At 38.0% G+C, this 25,724-nt stretch overlaps 1 protein-coding gene across 1 annotated transcript in view; it reads right to left on the reverse strand.

Annotated features, from left to right (window-relative positions):
* Window positions 1-25,724, reverse strand: part of LOC126284988 (uncharacterized) — a 357,367-nt gene that overhangs the window by 64,056 nt on the left and 267,587 nt on the right. The window contains exons 19-26 of the mRNA XM_049984278.1: window positions 23,905-24,090; window positions 21,668-21,839; window positions 21,177-21,272; window positions 19,731-19,912; window positions 17,014-17,214; window positions 16,716-16,896; window positions 9,914-10,122; window positions 9,412-9,594 (exon numbers count right to left, since the gene is read on the reverse strand). Coding sequence (XP_049840235.1) covers window positions 9,412-9,594; window positions 9,914-10,122; window positions 16,716-16,896; window positions 17,014-17,214; window positions 19,731-19,912; window positions 21,177-21,272; window positions 21,668-21,839; window positions 23,905-24,090 — 1,410 coding nt within the window. The remainder of the gene's footprint in view (window positions 1-9,411; window positions 9,595-9,913; window positions 10,123-16,715; window positions 16,897-17,013; window positions 17,215-19,730; window positions 19,913-21,176; window positions 21,273-21,667; window positions 21,840-23,904; window positions 24,091-25,724) is intronic.

Below are 25,724 nucleotides of genomic sequence, written 5' to 3' on the forward strand. Positions count from 1 at the left end.
GTTGGCAGGACACCAACTGGTTACCACAGACACAAATGTTAGTCGACATGCACTGCTATCAGCCAAAGATGCAGCCTCAGTCGAATGCTCTCTACTACTGGTTAGAGGTGATGTTATGCAGGAGATGGTGGGCAAAGCTTCTATTATAATATCTTGAGTGACTGAGCACCACTCAGTAATGTTCCACTCTCCTCTTCAGAATGGCTTGCTCCACAACACTGGCTCCTGCCGTCACCAAGGGTATATCAGCCATCTATTTTATGTCATTTTGCGTATATGATTCTATTCATTCCTTGACAGCTTATAATATGTAACAGTCTTGTTCAGAGTTTAAAAAAACCGGTGATGGTCTTACGACCAAACTGGTCACCAAGTGAAATATACATAATTTGCATGTGATCTAGACTGTTCCATTAAAATAATTTTAAAATATAATGGGAGAACTTTTTCAACGACTGACTGATTTTCATAATACATAACTTGACAGTAGTTTCTTCAAACACAGTGCGAAGTAGAGTTAGTTTTACAAATATGCTCCAAAAAGCAAGTACAGATCTGACAAAACTACATATCTCTACTTTTTTTTTCACTTCGATGGTATGTTTTTCTCTCTATATTCAGTAGGAAAGGATAAACAATCTCTAGCTCAATGGTAAGTATCTGATTCTGAGATAGAGTGACATCACTTCACTAAACTGTGCCACTATTTGGAAAAGTGTTTCTAACTGTCTAGCGACTATGTTGAAACTGAAAATATGTAATCGAACAGGAAAGTCTGAGGAATTCTTACACATAATTTCCGTCCAAAAATATCATTGACTTTGAGCCAGCTCTTAATTATAAGATGTTTTTACTGCATGAAACCAGCTTAGTAAATGAAATACTACAGTCTACAAGACAAATTGCAGATCTAATAAGTTTGTACAATGTCATCTGTAAATATTTTGATAAAACAAAGTGCGGTGATAATTTTTACAGCATTGAGCACGAGGATATGAAAGGCTTAGCTTTTCCTGAGTATACCATTCAAAAGAGATTAAAACAAATTTTAAGATACCAGATTTATATTTTGAAATTCTTTAATAAATGCTGTGTTAGTCTTACTCAGAAATATGCAGATATGCCTTGTACTATGGTCTGTTTCTAGCAATGAATCTTAATTGTTTAAGTGTAACAAGGTTATGGATGGCCTAGATGCATCTTCTGCCTTTTCTCCCTGCTAGCAACATTGGCCTATAGATTAAAGCAGTGCCAATATCTTCCAACTATTAAACCTGATGTGTGCAACACAAATGTCATTACCAACATTTAGAACAGGCTTTGGGTCCTATTTATGGTCATCTGCAAGGATGAGCAAGTGGGGGAATTTGGCCCCCTTTTGAAATTTGGAACACAGACAATTTATTATTCAATGCAAATCTCTTACACATATCTAGAAACTGCTGTCTGTTACTCTGACAAATAACAGGTTCAATTTATTCAGGCATTACACTGCCAAGCACAACTGAAAATACCACATTCTTCACAATGGCTGCAGAGTTTAGGTATGTTTGGCAGTCATGTTATTCGTGGCAAATTATGCTGTATTCTTTGATTTGTTCACTGTGTTGGCACTATTATACAGTGAAGACAGGTGCAAAAATTTGCACAACAGTGCAAAAATGAAGTCCCTAAATTTAACTTGTCACTTAATCATATATGCTGTTACTGAGCTCCAGAACACGTTACATTACACACTCAATGAACGAAATCAGTCAGCAATTCATTGGACACTTACCCAGTTGTAAAATAAGTTTCCCTAAATTTGTCATTTGAAAAATATGAGGTGTTCTTATATTCTCAGATTACACTATTGCTGCCAAGGTCAACATTTTCATTTTTAATTGATTAATATAGGGATCGCCTTACATTTACAGATAAAGCTTTGGCTGTTGAAGTTTCATACAAATTTATTTTTTACAGTCCCAAAGGGTAAGCCATATTAAACAGTATTTGTGTTGGAATAGGCTCAAGATTTCTCGATATGCGAAAGTGCTCCATACGGTGTTGAACTTGCACGAACAATCACACGACATTTGACTTGTGGTGCTAGTGCTATGGATTGTTTTAACTAGCTTTAAAACAAGTTGATGACATTCATATGAACCAAGAAGGAATATTCGCCCAGAATGAAATGTCCAACAAATGAAATAAATCGCATTAAATGGACTGTAATTGTTGTTGCAAGAATAAATTGCAGTTGAAAGACCCATTGTGGAGATAGTATGAACAGACACCACTAGATCGCGGGACATGGGAAAGTTCAAAAATTGGACTGAATAGTCTTATTTATATATTGGTTGCTGTTGTTACATATAAGCTGCACCCTAGAAGATATTGCCATCAATGTTTCACTGTTGCTTGAGCGCTGCACTAGATAAGGAAAGTTGGAGGAGGAACAGTGACCCACCTTGGCTGCAAACTGTCATAAGTGCGGGAAGGAGGGTGCTGAAGAGGCAAAAATTTCATCGTCCAGCCAACCATGAGAATTTACTGCACACGTTGGCTTTTTATGAACATCTACCATGCTTAAACTGCAGTTTTCCTGAATCCATTTGCCCTCAGAATCAAACTGACTTTAAAACTGGACAAGTACTCAACAGTAGCATGCATTTCTGCAAGAGACACTGAAAATCTAGATGGGGGGGGGGGGGGGGGGGGGGGGAGCAGTGGTGTGTTTACATGTGTATGCAGCAATGTTGTCAATGCTCGGCTGCTGGTCCTACACATACAATGAGAGAGTAGCCGGAAGATGATATGTTTGGAAGCAAGAGACGTTTTAACAGTCTCGCATCAGTATAGAAGCGAAATTCACAACATGTTCGCAGATCCCACAGTAACTACAATCTCAGAAATCACAATATATTTGGAAGAAACAGCCAAATATTTGTGACAACAGAGATTTAAGTTTCACAGCTGTCCTGTTAGAATGATGATGATTAAAATGACAATACCACAGACAACAGGTTACGTAAACAAAAAATGCAATAAAGACAAAAACTGATATACGCAATTTCTTTTTGTTTAATTAGTCGCTTAAATTCAAAATAGGTGTCATATTAACATTTTACATAGCTCCCTTACAACAATCCAAGTTTGTAATTTTGATTAGTCACTATATATTAAAAATAAAGTTTTCTAAAGGAGCCAGTTAAAAAAGGTGAGGTCATCTTATATTCAGGGTCACTTTGTACTTTGATTGATACAGTACTCTCCCTCTTCTACCAGTGCTACTTAAATGTGAATACAGCCCATGTGGCCAATACTCTTGTCCACTACTAGAGAAGTCCATTAATATAATCATATTTGAATGTAATATACAGGATGTGGCAGATGTACTTTCATAAATAATGATACGAGTCATGACTCGTATATTAAAGACCATGGGCCAAGTATGGCAACATTCTACGTTTGAGTCAGGTACAGCACACAGTTTTAAATTGCCAAGAAGTTTCAAAACACACTGCTGTAGTCACAGAACATGTAAAAGTGCTTTACTAGGTTGCTAAAACAAACACATGTTTCAGCTTAAACTCTGCTACAGGCTGAAAATTCATTGTGGAAATGGGTTAAGAGTTTGTGGAAGGAGCCACTGGTATAAGTTCTCCCACTGTCGGTAATTCTCCCACTGTCGGTAATTGGCAGGAAAAAGATTCTGCATATGTTGGAAATTTTGACAGTATCTCCAAGGAGCCTACATTATTTTTTTTTTTGTTAATTTGTTTTATTCATTATACTTAGCAACATTCAAATATTACAATATGATAAATGTTTCAGTTTATCTGTGTATAACTCAGCTATAAAAGATCCACAGCCAGTGGGTTAGTTTTTCATTCTTAAAGACACAGATAAAATACTTAAATTAATATGTGCACCTTATCAGTTTGAATGGAAGCAAGATTATGAGTAATTCTGAGTCAAGCACGAAATGAATGCTGTGCTTTTATTCTTGTATGAAGTAAGACAGTTTTCAAGTGTCCAATGGACACAAATTGGTGTCTACCAATAAAACAAGTCCATCACTCTTTGAACTGCTACTGTTTCATGGAAGCAATGGAAGAGTATATTGTTTAGAGAAATATATATTATAAATAATTCATTGCTGTGTATTTCAAATTATGCACACTCTGAAACAGCAGTCAGACAACTTCAAGCTCATAATAGCAGCTGTAACAGTACAGAATCGTCAAATATCAGGATTGTGCATCGTTGTCACACCACACTGTCACAAAATCCTGCGCCAAGGTGAGGTTCAGTCAAGGTGAGGTTCAGTCATAGTGGAGACTTTTTCAAAGTGATTGTTAAATACAATTGTATACAAGACGTGTCTTTCAAGTAAGTATTGTTTTGAATCAAAACAAAGACAAGTAGACTTTTATTAGCAATTTTATTTTTACCTGAAAGACTGTACTTTAACCTACTTTTCTACATAATTCCCACCAGTATTCAGCATGTTTACATTTGTTTGCATTTTAAATGCTTCCTCCAATTGAGATTCCCCCCGACTATGAAATATGTGCTGTGGCTCATTTTCTTATAGTTATGGGTGTGAAAGTGGCTGAAATTCATCAGGTCAGTGAAGTGTATGGAGAAAACATTACGAGTGATTGGATGGTATGGAAATGGATAAGGGCTTTTAAAGAGATGGCTGTACAAATGTCCACGATGAGGAACGAAGTACGTAATCTTTAGTTATTACTGATGATATGGTGCAGAAAGTTGATGGAGAAGTGAGAGAGGACAGTTGCTTTACGATTTTGATGTTACATGACTATTTTCTGCAAATGACAGGTAATGTCCTTTATGCAACTGTTGCCTAATCAGGCAGCATATTTCTAAAAGGACGGTATTCGAAAGCTGGTTGTATGACACAATAAGTGCCTTAATATTAGTGAGAATTATGTAGGAAAGTACATTAAAGTACAGGGTTTCATGTAGAAATAAAATTGCTAAGAAACATTAACTTTTTTTAAATTTCAAAGTATTACTTACTTAAAAAACACTCCACATTTTTTTTTTCAATAAAATGTTGTTCCACTTTTAGTATTGTAATTTTGAGACTGAAGTTGACACACTCACTGTGACAGTACAATTATATAAATATAGCATTTGCTCCACACCCCTCTCTACAGTTTTTCTGCTTATTTTTAAATTGTACTTAAACATGCTCTCATTTATTCACTGCATTTGTCACCTTCATATATTTCATATATTTCTCATGTAATAAACGAATAACTTTCTGAAATGAGAAAAATTTGCAAACCGCCACTGTATGGTATGCGCATGATCCTACCATAGAGATACTTTGTTCCGATTGGTTGAGAATTGTAGCCTGTGCTACATTCAAATTCGACAGCTGGCATAAATGTGTTCTGGGCTGATTTGTTTATAATATTACGCAAGTTGCATGGGGTGAACACATCAGTGTATTTCAAGTAACTGAGGACATTTCTGTAAACATGCATATTCATTACTCATCAACATTAGTACTACATGGTTGTGGGAATTATATTTGATATCAGACAATGATGTCTCTGTAATTTTCTTGATCTTTATTTTTGCATGTTTGAGTAAAGGTACATGAAGATATTACGATTACAGTTTGGTTGCTTTTCAGCTGCACAATAAATTTTTCATTGATTTCACCTTGGAATCCCACGCATAGAACTGATCGCTGTTGATGAACACAAATACATTCAGTGTAACGTAACAAGATTAGGTCACTGCTTGATTAAATGATCATATATACTATTTAAGTTTAGCTCAACCAGCATATTGTGTGTGTGTGTGTGTGTGGGGGGGGGGGGGGGGGGGGAGGGGGGGGGGGGTTGCACACAGCAAGCACACCTCAAGCTCACACGACCGCCAATGCCAACATCTCGGGCCCTGTAAATACTGAAGAGACTGCCTTCCTAGTTCCGCGACCCAGTCTAATTCCAGATGACGAACTGGAATTCACATTAAGTGTTGAATGACTTTACTAGGGAATACACTGAATTTGTGAAACATTGAAATTATTGTATAAAACTTACTTGTAGAAGCAATCTGGCATTTGCATGTGTGATTATGGGCAAATATTCTGAAAGTCATACCCAGATTTGTTACTAAACCAGACAGATGATCGTTAATTTCACACATCAATTTAGTTTCCTTGTGATTCACTTACATAAATGCTTAACATATATACTGAATGCCTCTTAATGAAGCCAAAAAATATTCATGAATTAATAAAAGTTTCTCCCCATATCATTCTTACCATCTTTGTATGGGAGAAGTTGAATTCCAAACTTTCATGGAAGGAAGTACAGGGTGGCGCAGATACATGTATACAACGTAAGTATAGAGGAAACACAGCAAAATTACAGCAACAAGGAACTGAAATGGACTTACCATTTATTTACAATGAAATATACATTGAAAATACATTTATAGAAGATGCTGAAAGTCACCCATTGCAACAGTAATACATAGCTAAGTGTATCTAAACATATTCAGTATTGTGAAAAGGGAAGTTGCTACTCACCATACTGAGGATCTCACTGTAGCCTTCACAAACCACAATTCTCCTCCCAGACAAATCTCCCATGCCTTATCTTGAGTCTCCCACCACCTCACAAAGTCCCACAGTCTGGCCACAGAACAGTATTCCCCTCATAACTAAGTACCACCCAGGGCTGGAGCAACTGAATTACACTCTCCAGCAGGGTTTTGACTACCTCTCATCATGCCCTGAAATGAGAAATGTCCTGCCCACCATCCTTCCCACCCATCCCACAGTGGTATTCCGTTGTCCACCAAACCTACACAGTACACTCATCTATCCCTACACACGCCCTGCTCCCAACCCCTTACATCATGGCTCATATCCCTGTAATAGGCCTAGATGCAAGATCTGTCCTATACATCCTCCCACCACAACCTAATCCAGTCCAGTCACAAATATCCCTTATCCCCTCAAAGGCAGGGCTACCTGTGAAACCAGTCATGTGATCTACGAGCCAAGCTGCAACCATTGTGCTGCATTCTATGTGGGCATGACAACAAACAAGCTGTTTGTCCACATGAATGGCCACCAACGAACTGTCGCCAGGAAACAAGTGGACCATCCTGTTGCTGAGCACGCTGCCAAACACGACAGCCTTCATTTCAATGAATGCTTCACAGCCTGTGCCATATGGATCCTTCCCACCAACACTAGCTTTTCTGAATTGTGCACATGGGAATTTTCCCTGCAATATATCCTACATTCCCATAACCCTCCCGGCCTCAGCCTTAGCCAGTCATTATCCTCTCCCATCTAGCCCCTTCTCTGTTCCCATTCCAGCACTGCAAAGCCCCCATTCCTCCATTGCACCCACCCTTTTTACTTCTATCCTTTTCTGCTATGCCCCACACACACACCCGACCATCTCTCTGCTGCCCTCCGTGTAACCTCCCAACTGCACTAACTGCCCAACCCTCTTTCCACATCGACCCTGCGCATTCCTCAACAGCATGTCACTATCTGCCACCCATACCCCACTATCCCTCCGCCTCCCCACCCCCGCCTTCTCATTATCCCCACCCACTCGCCACTCCCATCATGCACTGGTGCTGTGCTGCTGCTCACAGTGTGACCTGCGTTACCTGAGACTGCAGTTGTGTGTGTGAGTTGCGTTTGCATGCGCGCGCGCACGTGTGTGTGTGTGTGTGTGTGTGTGTGTGTGTGTGTGTGTGTGTGTGTGTGTGTGTGATCTAATTTTGAAGAAGATCTTACTGGTCCGAAGTTATATTTGTGACAGTCTTTTTGTTGTGGCTATCTGCGACTCAGCATCACTGCTATACAGTGAGTAGCAACTTTTCTTTTTACAATATCATTACATTCCATCCTGGATTTTCCACTGTTTGATCTAAGCATATTCAGATGCATCTGGCGTAAAGTTCGGATATCGACGACGGCAACTTCATGGATGAAGTCGTTTCATAGTTCCTGTATTGTGTGTGGGTTTATTTCTTGGATCTTACTCTTCAAGTATCCCCACAGGTAAAAAATATCACATCCTGTTAGATGCGGCAAACATGGAGCCCATAAATGTGTGCTGAAAGTTCATTCCTCAGTAAAGGCATAGTGGACTCACTCCACGGGTAGCTTAGACATGTGGCATGTTGCCCCACCTTGCTGGAAGCAGCAGCATTGTCTTTCAGATTCAGGAGCTGAGCACAAAATGCATAAAAAATTTCCATATATCTAATCTTGTTGAGGATATTGTCAAAAGATATTGGCCCAATGATGTGCATTCCTCTTACACCACAACAAATGCATATTTTTTTCATCAGGACATGGTTGTTGACACACAATGTTAGGGTTCTCCATTACTCAGTACCTTTTGTCCTGTGAATTCACATGAACAGAAAGATGTAACCATGCTTCATCATTCACGATGTAATGCAAAGGGTCTAGCATAAATCCAACCTCAGTAATCGACACATTTCTGACTGTCATCCTTCTGTAACCACTGCACAACCATAACACAATATGGTTTTGGATCAAGACTTTTCATTATCTCCTGGCAACTCTTCCTACTCACATGCACCTGTTGACTACTTTGGGTTCAGACTAATTCTTTGGCGAATGTCTGTAATAACTTCTGGTGTGTAGACTGAAGGAATTCTTTGTTGTTTTACATTTCTCACAGATCTGTAGTTATGCCAGTTCGTATACAGACTTCATATTGCTTTCTTTGTTGGTATACTCTATCGAGACACTTCAGCCAAAAATTTTTCAAGTTTCCTTAATCAAACATGTTTTTATATTTACTTCCACAATTTCAATTATTTCTTCTATCGAGGTAGTCACTTTTCAGACGCAAAGATAAACGTATAACTTCATTGATGAAATAAACTGAAATGCTGACAGAAAAATGCTAATAATTGATTATCGCATAAAGACTGTCCATTTCTGTAGCTGTGTGCTCTACTTCAGACGGTGAAATATTGCATTCGCATTCAAAGCGGAGGCGGGCCAGTTTGAACTGCACCACCCTGCATTATGCAGTCTTCATTATTGAAGAACAGGACAGACAGCTTAGGTAACTTAATTTCCATCCAATTTTTCTTCCTAATGTAACATTTGTGCGCTGCTGTGTGTGTGTGTGTGTGTGTGTGTGTGTGTGTGTGTGTGTGTGTGTGTGTGTGTGTGTGTAGGGGGGGGGGTACCTATAATTATGCCATACTGCCTACTTATAACCACATCCTTACTATAAAAAACAAAAATACTATTAAATTCTATCTCTCTCTCTCTCTCTCTCTCTCTCTCTCTCTCTCTCTCTCTCTCTCTCTCTCTCTGATATATTTAATTATTAACACCTACTAGAGCTGCACTTATGCACTTACTTGTGTTTCTGAAGCAGCTACAATGTTCACACCAGGACGCATGTGTAAAGCATTCTTCAGAATCAAACCGAAGTTGAGCATCTTTGCCTTTGCATTTGCAGAATCAGTAACACGCAACAAATCTGTACGACCAATCAGGTCCTGAAATTTTCTTATGCCCAACTTTGCCATGTGACCACGTATCTGAAATAAAGCAGAATGATACATTAGATACAGATTTTTCTGCAGAAGCATGGAAAATGAAACCAGCTTATCTTACTGAAGTAATAGTTAACACATCATCTTTAAACTGATACCAAAAGATAAAAATAAATAATCTATAATAATAAGTTTCATTTTTAATATTTGTTTGTACGGTTATTATTCACAATGTTAGAAAATTAGTAATATTTATTTCAATAATGTAGTCTACTCTTTTAAGTAATGAAATTCGTATGTTTTGTAAAAAATTTGTGAATGATGTGGTGTAACATGCAATGAACAATAGTTTGTGACATTATACCTCTTCAGCAAGCATAAATAAATAGTTGATGACATGCTCTGGTTTTCCTTCAAACTTCTTGCGCAGTACAGGGTCCTGAGTTGCAATTCCAACAGGACAGGTATTAAGATGACATTTCCGCATCATCGTGCAGCCCATAACAATAAGTGGTGCTGTGCTGAATCCAAACTCATCAGCTCCTAGCAATGCGGCAACAACAACATCAAATCCTGAAACACAAGTGATGACATTTAGATTAATAAACAAAGAAAGAACATTCATGGAGGTTTGTCTTTGCAACTGAATGAATGGCAGTTTGTTTTTTACCACAAATGTTTCACTTCTTTCATTTATGAAGCATTTTTGTGGGTTATAATACATCTTTGTTTCTATATGCATTATGTAGTAGTAACAAGTACATTACTCTTATCTGTTCTAACAGTATTCTCTTGTTTTCGTTTTTCAGGTTACAAATAACTTTTGCAGCCCAAGTTTTGAGAGCTTAAATTATTGGTTGGTGTACCTCATGATTTGCAGTGTTGCTAGCCCATGTTGTAGTCCTGGAGATGTGTTTACTCAGTCCCCATACTTCAGATGGCTGATTTCCGATATTTTTCACCCACATGTACTACAACACTTCACTTGAACAAGTCATTATGTATTGACCATGTTTGTGTTTAGAATGTGCAGTGCTGCCAATTGTCACTGTGTTTATTTAACTTGTGTTTGTGCGTGCTTTTACCTTTGCTGAACACGTAGTAAAATGTGGACGTGAACCATCCAACATGGATCAGGACATGAAAATTATTAGGGTGAGTAATTGCAACTGATGACTCCCGACATTATAGGAAAACTTTCATGTACAAAGAGCCCTTGTAATTAAAAAGAAAGTAATTAATGATCAAATTAGTGTAAGGAGTAACTCAAGCCACTAAACCAATAACAAACTGAAATGTTAAACATGAACACATTCAACACACAATGCCAAGTGCAAGTGAAGTGTTACAATACATGTCCATGGAAAAACACCAGAAACTGGCCATCTGGAGTATGGGGACCAAGTAAACACACATGAGCTAACAACATTAGAAATCTTAAGTAACACCAAACGATAATTTAACATTGCAAAACTTATGCTGCAAAAGTTATTTCTAGCCCGAAAAATTAGTGAATAACATGAGAAAACTCAGCACAGTAACATACTTTTAACTATTACATAATGAATTTATTATATATAAAGCAAATGTGTATTACAGGCCACTGAAAGTTCTTCGTAAATGGGCGAAGCAAAATACATATGGTAAAAAACAAACTGCCTGTCATTTAGTTGCAAACACGGAACAAAGGTCAATGAATTTTGAAGCGGTAAGGAATGACAAAATTGAAAGAAATGACAGGGTCAAAAAAGGGAAAAAAAAGAACAGTTTTGTCCCAACAGAAATAAGACTGTCATTGGGCTCCAGTCCCTTCTGGTGATACCATCCACAGCACTAAAAAGCATTAAGTGTAATGCTGCTTTTTGTTGACAACTAACATTCTAAAATATGTAAAGGTTTTATATGGCACTGAAAATCTGACAGTGTTTTTAATTTTAGGTGTTCCTATTGGCAATACTAAAAGCTGAACCTGGTAGGTATTTCTCTATCATTTTTTAAAACTACCATTTTCTGAACATAATTTTTAATGTTACACAGTTGTCTTAACTGTATAAAATATAGTAACTGAATATTAATATTTTATTTATTTAGCATATGGCTAATACAGACATATTATAAAATTAAATTACATATACATATGTACATATTGACACACAAGAAACTTAAGTTTGTCTTTACAACTGAATATCCAGCCCTTCAATCCATTGTACTCCATCTTGAGTTGCTAGCAGGAAGTCCTCTTCAGCACAGTGACAGGCTCGAATCCTGCATTCACTGACAATGTGGTGAACAGTCTGGTATGGAGCCTCACAGTCACAGGCTGGATTAGGCCACTTCTTCCACTTAAAGAGAGCATCACTGCATCGGCCATGGCCGGTACGGATTCTGTTGAGAGTAGTCCAGGTCTTGCACGGTAAGTCGAATCCTCTTGGAAGTTTAGCAACTGAAAAGATGCTATGCAGGAGCACATCTGTGATTGCTTCCCACTGACTTTTCTATTCTTCAAGAGGTCTGAAATCCTTAGCAACCATGTTAGCACCATCACACAGAGTTGGATGGCATGATTTCAGTCTCTTACGATTTAAAAAAGCCAGGTCGCTAAGCACGGGTAGGTTAGAATTCCTGGAGATCTTGTAGAATTCTCTCATAAGGGCAGTGCATCTGCGTAGATCAGAAGGCGTTATACCAGTTAACAGTGGAAGCCAATAAACTGTGGTACATCTGACTGCACCAGATATTATGCACACTGTCTTATTCAGCTGCGTGTCAACAAGCCTTGTATGATGACTGTTCATCCAAACAGGTGCAAATACTCAGCACTTGAGTACACCCAAGCCCACAGCTGAAGATCGCAGTGTGGTTCCTGAAGATCCTCAGGTAGTTCCGCATACCTTATGGAGAATGTTGTTTCGAGTCCTCAACTTTTCAGCTAAGTTAAGAAGGTATTGTTTGAAGCATAGTGTATTTTCCAGGATGACACTAAGATATTGTGGGTTCCAATTATGATGAAGAATTCTGCCTCTGAAACTGACTTCCAGTTTTAAGTTTACCAACCAATTATTTAAGTGGAAGCAACACACTTCTGTTTTACTCACACTGGGTTGGAGTCTCCAGATTTTTAAGTAATTATCTATTGCAGTCAGGTAAATGGTAAGAATTTCTTCTGTTTTAATTTCCTGGTGTCATACGACAAGATCCAGGTCGTCGGCATAGCAGTATTTTCTGGACAAAGTGTCAGGTAGATCAGATAGATATAGGTTGAAGAGTAATGGTGAGAGGCAATCCGTTGTTCAGATTCCTCTCCTTACTTATGTTGATTCCAGTAATTACCTCGAACTTCTGATCACTTAGCATGCTGTTAATCCGTTGAGCCATTGTTCTGCACGGTATGATGTGGAGAAATTTGTAGGTAAGGCCTTCCCTCCACACAGTGTCGAAGGCGGTAGTTAGATCGACGAACACCACAGATGTTTTCTCTTTCATTTGGTATCCTGACTCTATGAAGGATGTGAGAGACAATACTTGGTCGCAGCAGCTATGCCCTGGTCTGAAGCCTGCCTGATCAACTGGAATGTTCTCTAGGGTAGCATTACTTATTCTATTATATACTAGCCTTTCAAAAAACTTGTAGCAGCAGCTAAGTAGGGCAATGGTGCGATAGCTTTCTACCACGAAGCTGGGTTTGCCAGCAGAATTTATTTCAGAATAAATATTATCTTTGCCATTTTGAACTCCAATGGAAGTTGATCAGTCAGCAGGATATCAGTGAAGAATTCTGCCAGCCACTTCTTAGCTTTTCCTCCCATATGGATCAGGAATTCTGGATGGATACCATCAAATCCAGGCGCCTTAAGAGATTTGCGGTCCTTCAGTCAAGAGTCAATATCTGGAACTGTGGAAGGATGGATATACTCAGATGAGAGAGATGCCATCTTTTTCAGGTCACAAATTTGTCATTTGGTACGTCTAGTATGTTTCTTGTCAGGCGGCACTCTTGAGGTGGTAATGACATGGGAAGCAATTTGGTCTGGTGATACTTCAGAATTTTTTCTGCAAACTGGTGCACTTCCTCCCAGTTTTCTCAGAAGACTCCATGCTTTCCTGCCAGAGTGGGTAAAGTTGATATTTTTGACTGTTTCTGCCCATTTCTGCCTCCGAGACATGTCCAAGCTGGACAATAGCTCCATAGTTATCTCTGGGTTACCACTTTGCTGGAAATGTTGGAACAGTGTTTCACTTTCATCATTCCATCCTGGAACATACTCTTTTCGGTATCCTCTTGGCATATTAATATTGATTACATTATAGTCTAAAACATTAATTTTAAGTGTGACTGAGAAGGCACTAACTAATGCAATAGTAGTAGTTGTCCTATGCATAACCCACAAGAGATTGACATTCTCCAGCAAGCTCATTAATATTTATGTACCTGTGTATGTAACTGCCTTTTTTTCTATTTTAGTATTGAAATCTTCAATTTTTTTTGTCTTTACACTATTTTCTGAAAAAATAAATTTTAGTACAAAAAAAGTCTATGTATTGGGAAGCAGTTGTCAAAATACCAAATTTTCTGTACAAAAATTCCAGAAATAATTCAATGAAACCCTTTTATATTATGAAATTCCTATCCGTGAAGCCATGTCCACGAATTCTTTCATTCTTGGAGATATGCAACATAAACCAACTTCTTTATTTTTAAATTGAGGATACTGCAAATGTAGCTGAACTAAAGAGCTTCACTATGTCGAGGATGCAAGTTTTCCTATTCAGACTGTAATTTATATGTTGTGCCAAAAACTCAACCATATTTATTGTTCATATCTCATTCAGTAAGTAACAGTTCTCATGGAAAGTAATGAACTGTGTGTACATTTTACAGTAATCTGTTCACCTTAAACCATGTGTTGATATTTTTTAGTATTTTATTGCTTCTTCAGTAAGAGCGCTGCTTCCATTTTACATGACTATAGGCTTGTAGAAAGCCATACCAGATAATTAGTTTTTCCAAATGAAGCCAGTATTTACCAGAGTAAGATGACCCTGATTATAGACAATGCTCCTTTCTTTTTCAAGAGGGTTCTTGAGAAAAAAATATTTTTAGGATATTCTTACTAAACATAATTAACGACTGTTTTATCTGACAAAGTATCTGCCTAAGAAATTATTGTTACACCTATTCTAAATTTATGCCATTTATTGATTTTGATAATACAAGAAGAAATAAAATAAACGAAAAGACATAGGTTACATTAATTTTTGGACAATTTCCTTTTCTACATTGTTTACTTACTAATACTGTCATCTGTAGTATCACTATTTTTAATCATCGTCCTAATAGCACAGCTGTGAAATTTATATCTTTGTTGCCACAAATAACTTCTATTTCTTCTGAATATGTTGCGATTTCTGGGGCTGTGGTTAGATTTTGGACGTGGGAACACAGCTGTTTTTATACAAATACAAAAATGATTTCGCTTCTCTACTGACATTACATTGTAACAATGTCTCTTGCTTATCATCTGTGTGCTGCTCTCTCATTGACTGTGTACCTCCACTTTGTTCCCATCAAACATCACAGTGAACATTCACACCATTGCAGTATTGCAGCATGAAACACCTAAGTATGCCGGAGCATGAAACACCTAAGTATGCCAGTGGCCCCTATCTGAACTTTTACCATCTCCTGCAAGAATGAATGATATTGTTGCGTATTTATCAATTTTAAAGTCAGTTCATTTCTGAATACAAATGGATTCCAGGCAAACTGCAATTTAAACAATGTAGACATTTCCACAAAACCAAATAATGTGGTACAGATTCACATGGTTTGCAACAGGACACAATTTCCTGTCTTCTCACTACTCCCCTCCTTGCACTTATTTTAGTTCACAGCCAAGCTGGTCCTGTTCCCCTCCAGCCATTCCATAGTGCTGTGCTAGAGCAACTATAAAGAGAGATTGCAGTCTCTTCCAGAATGTAAGTCATATGTAACAACAGCAACAACTAATACATAAATTAAAGACCACACTCACAATTCAGTTCAATTCTTGAACTTTCATTCGTCCTGCGATCTAATTAGGTCTGTTGGTACTATTTCTGTGATGAGTCTTGCTGCTGTAATTTATTCTCATTACAGTTACAGTCAGTTTAATATGATTTATTTCATCTGTTTTCATTCTTGATTATTTTTCCTTCTTATCACCATCAAGTTCTAAAGCTAATTAAAAGCTGGTAACATTTTTATCTGGTATTCTAATACATGAACAGTGACCGACTTTCTCATTTGCAACCCACGCAGTAATTCGAAAAAATCTTCAAATGTGTGTGAATTCCTAAGGGACCAAACTGCTGAGGTCATTGGTCCCTAGACTCACACCCTACTTAAACTAACTTATGCTAAGAACAATACACACACCCATGCCTGAGAGAGGACTCTAACCTCCGGCAGGAGAGGCCGCACAATCCATGACATGGCACCTCAACCCGTACAGTCACTTAGTAATTCATTACAGTCTTTCACAATCAAATAAAATATCGATCTCAGTTCACAATGAAGTAATGTTTTTCTGAAGGGCAAATTTCGCATCTGAACATAACCTTTACTCATACAGCACCATTAATGTTTGTACATAGTATTCATACATATATGAAGTTTTACTGCAAACCTGTTCAAATACAACAATAATTTGTACTATGTCAGAATTTAGTGCTATTTCCTCCTATGTTTCACAAAACTGCAAAATTTTAAGCACTGCAATGGATTGTTGTAGTGGTTAATTCATAGTTTCTCACATATACCTTATATTAGTGCCACGAGTGACATTTACGTGATCGTTAGAGTAATATTAATACTGTATCAAATGCTTCAGCATAATGGGAAACCTTGAGCCTGTTCATATGTAAATATTGTCTGCCCAGCCCTGCCTTTCTGAATTCTTTGAAATAAATCTTCACGTAACCTCAATAGCCAAAGCTTTATCCATAGAGAGCATGCCTATACATTCTATTGAACAATGTAAAAATGTTAAACTTTTTAATCTGCAAATTGTAAGATGACTGTATTTTTCAAATGACAAGTTTAAGAAAAAAACTCATCTTATAATTGGGTAAACGTGATTTGTTTTAATTTATTGCTTCTTTAGAATGAGATGTGGAAACAGTCTTACCTGTGCGGATCTGTCCATCAGCCTGAACAACCACTCTTGACCGGAGGTTATTTAACACAAGCACCTGATGTGTCTCTGCAATTCCAAGTTCCCATGGCAAACCAGCATTCTTAATTCCTGTCCATGAACTTGCTCCAGTGCCTCCATCATGGCCAGAAATCACAATGTGCTCTGCTTTTCCCTGATAGGAGAAAAGAAAGAGATGATAATTATACAAGCTAATGTTCTTATAAAATAATTCAAGGGCTCCTGGCCATGATAGCAGCAGAGTGTGTTTTTCACTATGTATGTATCTTACCTTGGCTACTCCTGAAGCAACAACACCAACACCAACTTCTGATACCAGCTTGACAGAGATTCGAGCATTAGGATTAGCACACTTAAGGTCATAGATCAACTCTGCAAGATCTTCAATAGAATAAATGTCATGATGGGGAGGTGGGGATATAAGACCCACACCAGGAACGGAGTGTCTTGTTTTTGCAATATCTTTGGTCACCTGTAAGAACAAATGGTTTCTAAAGAATGGTGTTTACAGCATATTCGTATAGAAACATAACCAAAAATATTCTCACATGTCATAATACATTTTTACATGTGTTTCAAATTATAGAGAGTGGAAAAGTGCTTGAAGGAATGTTTTGTAATTCATTCAGTAAACTGCTGCCTAATGTAGCAGTATAATATTAGTTTAGTAATTATGAAACCACCAATGAACCACCATACACCAAAGCCTTATGATTATCATGCCAACAGTAATATCAGAATGTCATTTCAGTAATCAATCTTGAAGGTAGTTTCATGATATTCTCCATTCACATTGGTTGTCAGCAGTCTTCCGCATTTCAGCCCAACTGCTGCATCATTCCTCATCCATGTCTTGCCTTACATAGTCTTATCAATGTCTATCCCACGAGTCTCTTTTCATCTATGTTTTCAGCAGAGGTTCGTGTCATAATGCGTATCTCACCATTCTCTCTCTTCACTTCATTATAGTCTTTATCAGACACTCTACCTCACTGGGTTGTTAAAGGAAAGTTCATTCTTTACTTGATTAATACATTTTTAAACCATGTCCTGTATCCCACATTCCAAAAGCTCCTACTAATTTCATTCCATTTCTGCCTTGCACAATATCAATGTTTCACAGATGCAAAGAGCTGTACTATAAAACTAGCTTTCAGTGAATCTCTTTCTGGTCTCAGGATTTACATTTTTTGCAGCTAGTAGCTGACTTTTTACACAGAGCCATTTTGCCTCAAGCAATCCGTTCTTTATCAATTTTATTTCAGAGACTGTAAAAATCACACACATGTTCAATATTTTCATGTCCAAGTTTAACATTTAAACAATCAGCATGTCCATCTGCTGCGTTCACCATTCCCTCAATTTTCATTTTGTTTATAAACATCTTATAGCCACCAGCAAGCACACAACTCAATTCTTCTACAATTTCAGCAACCACTATTGTCATAATGTTTATTTTCTGTCCTCTAAAGTTCCCACACTGATAACTGTAACATACTCCCCTTACCGCTTCTTCCATACACAAATTAAATGTCAGTGGTGACAATTGGCAAATCTGCTTCACACCCTTTCAGATTTTGGTCTCTATCCCATTGCATTAGTGCCAGCTTCAAATAAAGAGAATGGATTACTTTTTCGTCCCTGTAGTTGCTATCACATTGCTAAAGAAGAAACATCTTATGTTATTCAATATTATCAAAAGCAATTTTCAGATTTATAAATTCAACTTGTGTGTTCCTTTTCTTTTCTCATTTAAATATATCCTGTATTATTTTGGTTGCAGTGATACAAATTTCTAATTATTCTCACTTTTTTCCAAAACAAAAAGAGTCCACTTCAGATCTACTCCTATTTCATCCTTTCTTCCAGAAAGCAATCTCTTGAGACTTTTTTTACCATAGGTTTTACATGTATTCACTCTTGCTTTTCTCAGGAGTTAGCTAGGTACACGATTTTCAGCCTCTCAAGGGACATCCCCTCTTAAATAAATTTCATTTACAATTTTTTTTAATCTTTGGTTTACACTTCAGCCTCAAGCCAGGAAGAGATGTGATGGCAATTCCTCAATACTTGGATATTTGTCCCGAGTTTATGCAAGCTTTTTGAAATTTAGTGATACGAACCTGATCAAACTGTTGAATGTATTCTATTTTGAATTGGCCTAATTACTTCAGGACAAAAATAAGAGTTTCTCTGAATAGTGTTTCCATCTTCTTGCCTTAATTTCTGCTTTTATTGCCCAATAGCTAGTTTGTAACTGTAATCAATGTGCTCCTTTCTCTAAGCTCTTTGAAATTATAGTTTTTTAGCCTGTGAGGAGCTCATGTATACAGTTTCAGTTTGCAACTATCTTCTGATACCTGTACTTAACTTTTTCTTCTTGTTTGCTTTTCTACATTTCAGAGGAACTTGAATAGTTGCTGCTCACTTTCAACATCTCTACACTAGCATCATTTCTTCATTAATTTCTGTGCCTAATCAAATATTCATTGCTGAACCTTTTTTTATCTTTTCCAATACTAGCATTTCTTCTGATGCAGTTACTCTCTAAAGGGCATTACAGAAGACACACTTTCTTCAGAGTGGGCAACTGCCGCCTCCCTCCCCCCCCTCCCCCCTCCCTCTCTCTCTCTCTCTCTCTCTCTCTCTCTCTCTCTCTCTCTCTCTCTCTCTCTCTCTCTCTCTCTCTCTCTCTTTGCCCCTCCCCCTCTCTCCACCCTCCCCCCACTCCCCCCTCCCCCTCCTCCTCCCTCCCTGAACATTAAGGTAGTCTAAATTAGTCCAGTTTCTTTCTCATCTATTTAACATCTGCCAATATTGGCCCCATTACATAGCTATCATCCATCATCATATTAACAACTCTCTTCAAACTGAAATTGATGTTACAGCAATTTACAAAGGAAGATAGATAAGGAAAAGAAGGACTTATTTTCACAGGAATTATAGTGCTATTATTTAAATTCATTATCCCATTCATGTTCAGCTCACCTTGTATCCTGGCAGCTCTCCACCTTCGCCAGGCTTGGCTCCCTGTGCCATTTTTATCTGGAGATCATCAGCATGTGCTAGATAAGAGCTTGTAACTCCAAAACGACCACTGGCCACCTGCTTAATGGCTGACCTTTTATTAAACTCAGGATCTTGATTCAAGTATCTGTCAGCATTTTCACCTATTTTTTGGGTAGCCCAAAGTATAAAAAAGACAAGTTATCATATTCAAGCACAAAGAAAATAATATATGAATTGATGCATTAAAAATAGACGCACACTATGAACTAACTTCATCAGGTTTCCAGGAACATGCATCCTCCTCATACAAGGGGTGTTCAAAAAGAAATGAGCCGGAGGCATAATTACAGAAACCAGTACCTGTATGTTAGAAGTATCGACCCTGGCTGTTGAGACACTTTTCCCACTGTGACACAAGGTGCTGAATGGCTGCCTCATAAAATTCCTGGGGCTGCAATGTTAACCAGTTCCACACATACCACTGGATGCAGCCGTCCACACAAGTGCAGAAAAGGTTATGCTGACGTTCTTCTTTGTCCATGATGGCCCCATTCTGATGCCTGCAGCATGGGAGAACAGTGAAATCGGCCAACACAGTTGCAGCAATCCTGCAGAAATTCAAATGGCCACCCTCCATACAGTCCTGACCTCTCTCCCTGCGATTACGCCACTTTTGGTCCCCTTAAAAAGGCTCCGAGGGACAAACGATTCACCTCACACGACAATGTCCAGCTGTACGTGTGGAACTGGTTAACATCGCAGCCCCAGGAATTTTATGAGACAGCCAGCCATTCACCACCTTGTGTCACAGTGGGACAACTGTCTCAAAAGCCAGGGTCAATACTTTTAAACACACGTAGTGGTATCTGTAATTATGCCTGTGGCTTGTTTCTTTTTGTATGCCCCTTATACACGAATCAATGAAATGTAATTGTGAGAACTACAAATAATTATATATGGAACTGGAAATTACCAACTAAAAATTAGCTTTGCTCATACATGATAACTTTTGTTACCAATAACTAGTTCTCTCACTACAATGTAAGTGGTATGTTATGGCACATAGTCGACAGCAATTTTTCTTTCCAACATTGTGCATTAAGCAGCATTAGTATTTGAATTAAACTACAAAATTTATTTGCAAATTTAATTTAATATGGCTGTATGATCGTCGGTAGTGTCTGTTCCTTTAGACATCCTTGCACTGCATTAGACTATACAGACACTGAACAATACAATCATTAGTAATTGTCAGCTTGAACTACATTACATTAACAGCTGAAAAAACATGATTTTTTTACCTTAGCCCCTTCCTCTTTCTAAATGTAATGTTGCATTTCAAAGTAATTAAAAGACATGTAGGCTAAAAACTTCTCTAAAAATGCAAAAAATATTCTGAATAATTGTGAACTGACAGCCACTTACCGCCTTCCCCAGTGTTAGATTTAGCTTTTACTCTGTTCATAGCAATAGCCAATGTGGTGTGAGCCTCTAGTGAAATACTCCCAAAGCTCATAGCACCTGCAAAGACAGAGCAATAATCAGAATGCAGCAAAGTACAAGAAAACATTTATTAATCATTCCATCTACCTTTGTCTACGGTAATCTCTACATTATGATTTGTTATTTCCATTCTAACGTTAATAGATGTCTGAAGTTCACATATTTTCAGTACTGGTAAAACAGTGCCAGATGTCATAAGTTGAAACACCAGCAACTGTCCACTCTAGGAACTATCTACTGCCATATAGCCAATGTTTAAGTGTTATCCTCCTCATCACCAATTCTCACTCTTAGCCCCAAATTAATCACATTGATTAATTTATTGCTAAAGCAAGAAACATTATTGAAAGGTCATCAAGTAAGCTTGACTAAAAGAAAGTGATATTTGTAATAATACAGAGCAAATGATTCACCTGTTGCAAATCGCTTGACAATTTCAGAGGCTGGTTCAACTTGATTAATATCAATAGGACTTTCCGATGGTACAAGTTCCAACTGCCCACGAAGTGTACATGCTCTCACACTTTGCATTGTTGATTCACGAAATTTATCATAAGCACTGCGATTCTTGTTCACAGCAGCTTCCTGTGAATAGAGAAAGAGTTTATTTTTAGTTGCATGTAGATACAGTTTCAAGTAGGTCTGAGGCGAAGATGATAATTGTAAGGCTGCAAATCCAAATTTGTAACATTCAACACTCGGTTGGTCCTATAGTTTTTTTTCTATTGCTTATAATTTATTTCAAAACAGGCAGATATTAGTATACCTGAAAATGCATAGTTGCACCACAATTTACAGTGCACATTAAACTGTCCCTCTATAACAGGCTGTGTCAGCGTGTCATGCATCCACTGATCAGAGAAATATGAAGACATACCTAGTAAAGCACTATGTCGTTCAAATCAACTATTAGGTTAAGGAAAACTTTAAATCAGAAAGAATATTACCCACAGAAAGAAGCCCCGAAATCAAACTACAACCAGAACCGAAATTATTCAAAAACAACAGTTTTGTCTACAGGACTGCAGACTGACACAGTATTTCCACTTGCTGGGCTGAAAGGTACTTATTGAAAAAGTAGACAAATGGAAGGTAATGGAGACATTACTTCCTCTTATAAGAGTTAAGGAATTGTAGGAAATTGGATTTTCAAAGTATCATGCAGTAAAGTCATTGAGAACCAGTGTCAGGGGAGACCACAAACTAGATAAAAAAAAAGGAACACTGGCAGTGAAATACTAGCAACAGAGGAGATTTGGAAACCTTGAAAGTTAAAAAGTCAGAGTTGGCAGACAATTCAAAAGTAAAGGAATGTTTTTATATGGCTGGGAAAAAATAGTGCTTGGATGAAAGTAAACGGAAGAGCTTGTAATAGATATGGGAGATGTATTATTTTCTACCGGATTTGTCGATACCAAATCTAATGAGGGAAGTTGTAAATTTTTTCTTATATTTTTATCACAATATTTTTTTTAAATTCTAATTTGCCTTATTTTATGCTAATTTACTTATATTTTTGAGAGTTGTCCTTGACCGTAGTCAGAGTCGGCAGTGAACTCTTGGTGTGTGTTGACAGTGGAACAATGTGCAGGTCGCCGTCATAATAATTTGCTAGTGAACAGGAAAAATGAATTATGTTACTACTTTTTTTGTATAAACTTTAAGAAGATGATTTGGGGCTGCTGACCTGTAAAGTCAGGGGGCTTCCAAAACTAAACTTCCGACCTGTCCGAAATAGAAGGTATACGAAGAAATAGTATTTGAAGCACCAAAAATGAGGCAAACGCATTGAACCAGGTCACTTCTGCAGCCAACGAAACTGCATTGAGGAATCATACTTCCACTAGACGACTGAAGCCAAGACAAATATCATCTCTTAAACATTTCACGGGAAAGGTGCTGTCACGAAATTGCTAAATACAGTATATAAAAATAGTGAGCATATTTCAAGCTGAGTGATGAAACAAAGTCTCGTCAATTCTCTTAACACTCCACAGACTGTTTAACATAATTATGCAGTGGACAAAGCACTCTGACTTTGTCCATTCAAATGTTTAATGCCTGGCAAAACTTTTAGGCCAACATAAATATACAATGTGGTTTCAAAGATCATATGTCCTTTGAATATACATGTTTCGAGAATGGTGGGACTGTACTCTATAGTGTTGGCAGCTTCTAGGATGTAACAATTCATCTGCACACAATATGCCAATGGCTGAAGTAATATGTGGAAAACAAGGCAGAATGAGAAAAGAGGGAGGGGGGGGGGGGGGGCTGATTCAGTGGGCTACATCTCAGATCAGTGCATGTGTAAACTGTATAGTCAAAGACTGTAGTAACAGAATAGAGGCCTTTTCGTACAGCCTTTATTCTGTTTCGATTAGGCCACAATGGATTAGTGGATTCTTACACATGAGCTCACATAGTACTTTTACTAAAGCACGGTGTACCATAAGAAAAGGTCATTCATTTAGGATTTTAAGGAAGTGAATCCCCAATGTGGGCAATGTATGTGAGTAACTGTATAAGAGATGATACTGCTGTTTGAGTAAATAGAAGTGAGGAAGTAATGACCACTCAAGTCAATATCAAGGTAAGAAAATTAGCAGAAAGCTGTTTGACTATAGCTACTTTTATTTTTTCCACTTACCTGTAGATTTGCAATGCTTAGGGGATCGTTGATGTGTTTCTCTCCACCACTGCGCCAGTGATATTGTCCTGGGTTACGGAGAACCAACATGTCGGGTGCATGATTCATGTATGATAAATTGTGGCGTTCATATGTTTCCTTTGCAATAACCTCAAATGTCACACCACCAATTCGTGACGGAGTGCCCTGCAGATTTAAAAATTCTTCATATATAAGTATTCACCATTCTTGTAGCTTACATTGGTGGTAACTTTACATGCCATTATTTATTTAGTTTTCACTGTGTACTAAACTAAGACTGAAACGAGATGTGAACTCAACAATTGCACGTTTCCAGCATATCATGTATTTATGGAATGGCCACAGGACAAACTGAACAAGATCTGCAATATGTATGGTGTATGATTACACTACCTTTTTACAATTAAAACATTTGACTACACATAAGGAAATACAGGATTCAATGCAACAATATTATGAAAAGGAAAGTTGCTACTCCTCATATAGCGGAGATGCTGAGCCATCGATAGGCACAACAAAATGACTGTCACAAATTAAGCTTTCAGCCAATAAGGCCTTTTGTGACAGTCGTTTCTTGTGCCTATCTGCAACTCAGCATCTCTGCTATATGGTGCACGACAACTTTCCTTTCCACAATATTGTGACTATACATAAGGTCACATGAAATCGAGAAAAACAAACACCACTAAGAAGGTAAAGTTCATTTGTAATCCAGGTGTGCATTATATACGTCATAATTATCCATACCCACATATTAAAAGTTCTAGCACTGAAATTTTATCACCTTTGTCAAGAATGTGCTCCCACAGCAATGAGATGTACGGAAAAAATAGCCAACACATTTTTCAGTTTCACTGGTAGATACATGGATTGGCAAATTCAACAGTGGTGTTACGTGTCCCCAAGTCTAACCTCTGTGGGTTATGACTACACCCCCTCTCTTTCTGGAGTTTCACTTTCACTTTTGCATGACCTACTCAGTAACAGAAATGGATGTAAAATCCCTTTCTATAGTATTTACTGCATTCGTACATTCTCCCTTCCACAAATTTATACCCTTTCAGTGACAATTTCGTGATACATTTCCGCAACTCAAAGATATACACTATGTGATCAGCCGGCCGCGGTGGTCTCGCGGTTCTAGGCGCGCAGTCCGGAACCGTGCGACTGCTACGGTCGCAGGTTCGAATCCTGCCTCGGGCATGGATGTGTGTGATGTCCTTAGGTTAGTTAGGTTTAAGTAGTTCTAAGTTCTAGGGGACTAATGACCACAGCAGTTGAGTCCCATAGTGCTCAGAACCATTTGAACCATTTTTTGAACTATGTGATCAAAAGTATCTGGACACCTGGCTGAAAATGACTTACAAGTTTGTGGTGCCTTTCATCGGTAATTCTGGAATTCAATATTGTGTTGGCCCATCCTAAGCCTTGATGACAGCTCCCACTCTCACAGGCATATGTTCAATCAGGTGCTGGAAGACTGCTTGGGGAATAGCAGCCTATTCTTCACGGAAGTGCTACACTGAGAGACGTATCGATGTCAGTCTGTGAGGCCTGGCACGAAGTTGAGATTCCGAAACATCCCACAGGTGTTCTACAGGATTCAGGTCAGCACTCTGTGCAGGCCAGTCTATTACAGGGATGTTATTGTCATGCCACAGGCCATGCATTATGAACAGGTGTTTGATCACATTGAAAGATGCAATCACCATTCACAAATTGCTCTTCAACAGTGGGAAGCAAGAAGGTGATTAAAACAACAGTGTAGGCCTGTTCTGTGATAGTGCCATGCAAAAAAA

Source organism: Schistocerca gregaria, chromosome 8 (assembly GCF_023897955.1).
Source record: "Schistocerca gregaria isolate iqSchGreg1 chromosome 8, iqSchGreg1.2, whole genome shotgun sequence".
Taxonomy (NCBI): Eukaryota; Metazoa; Arthropoda; class Insecta; order Orthoptera; family Acrididae; genus Schistocerca; species Schistocerca gregaria.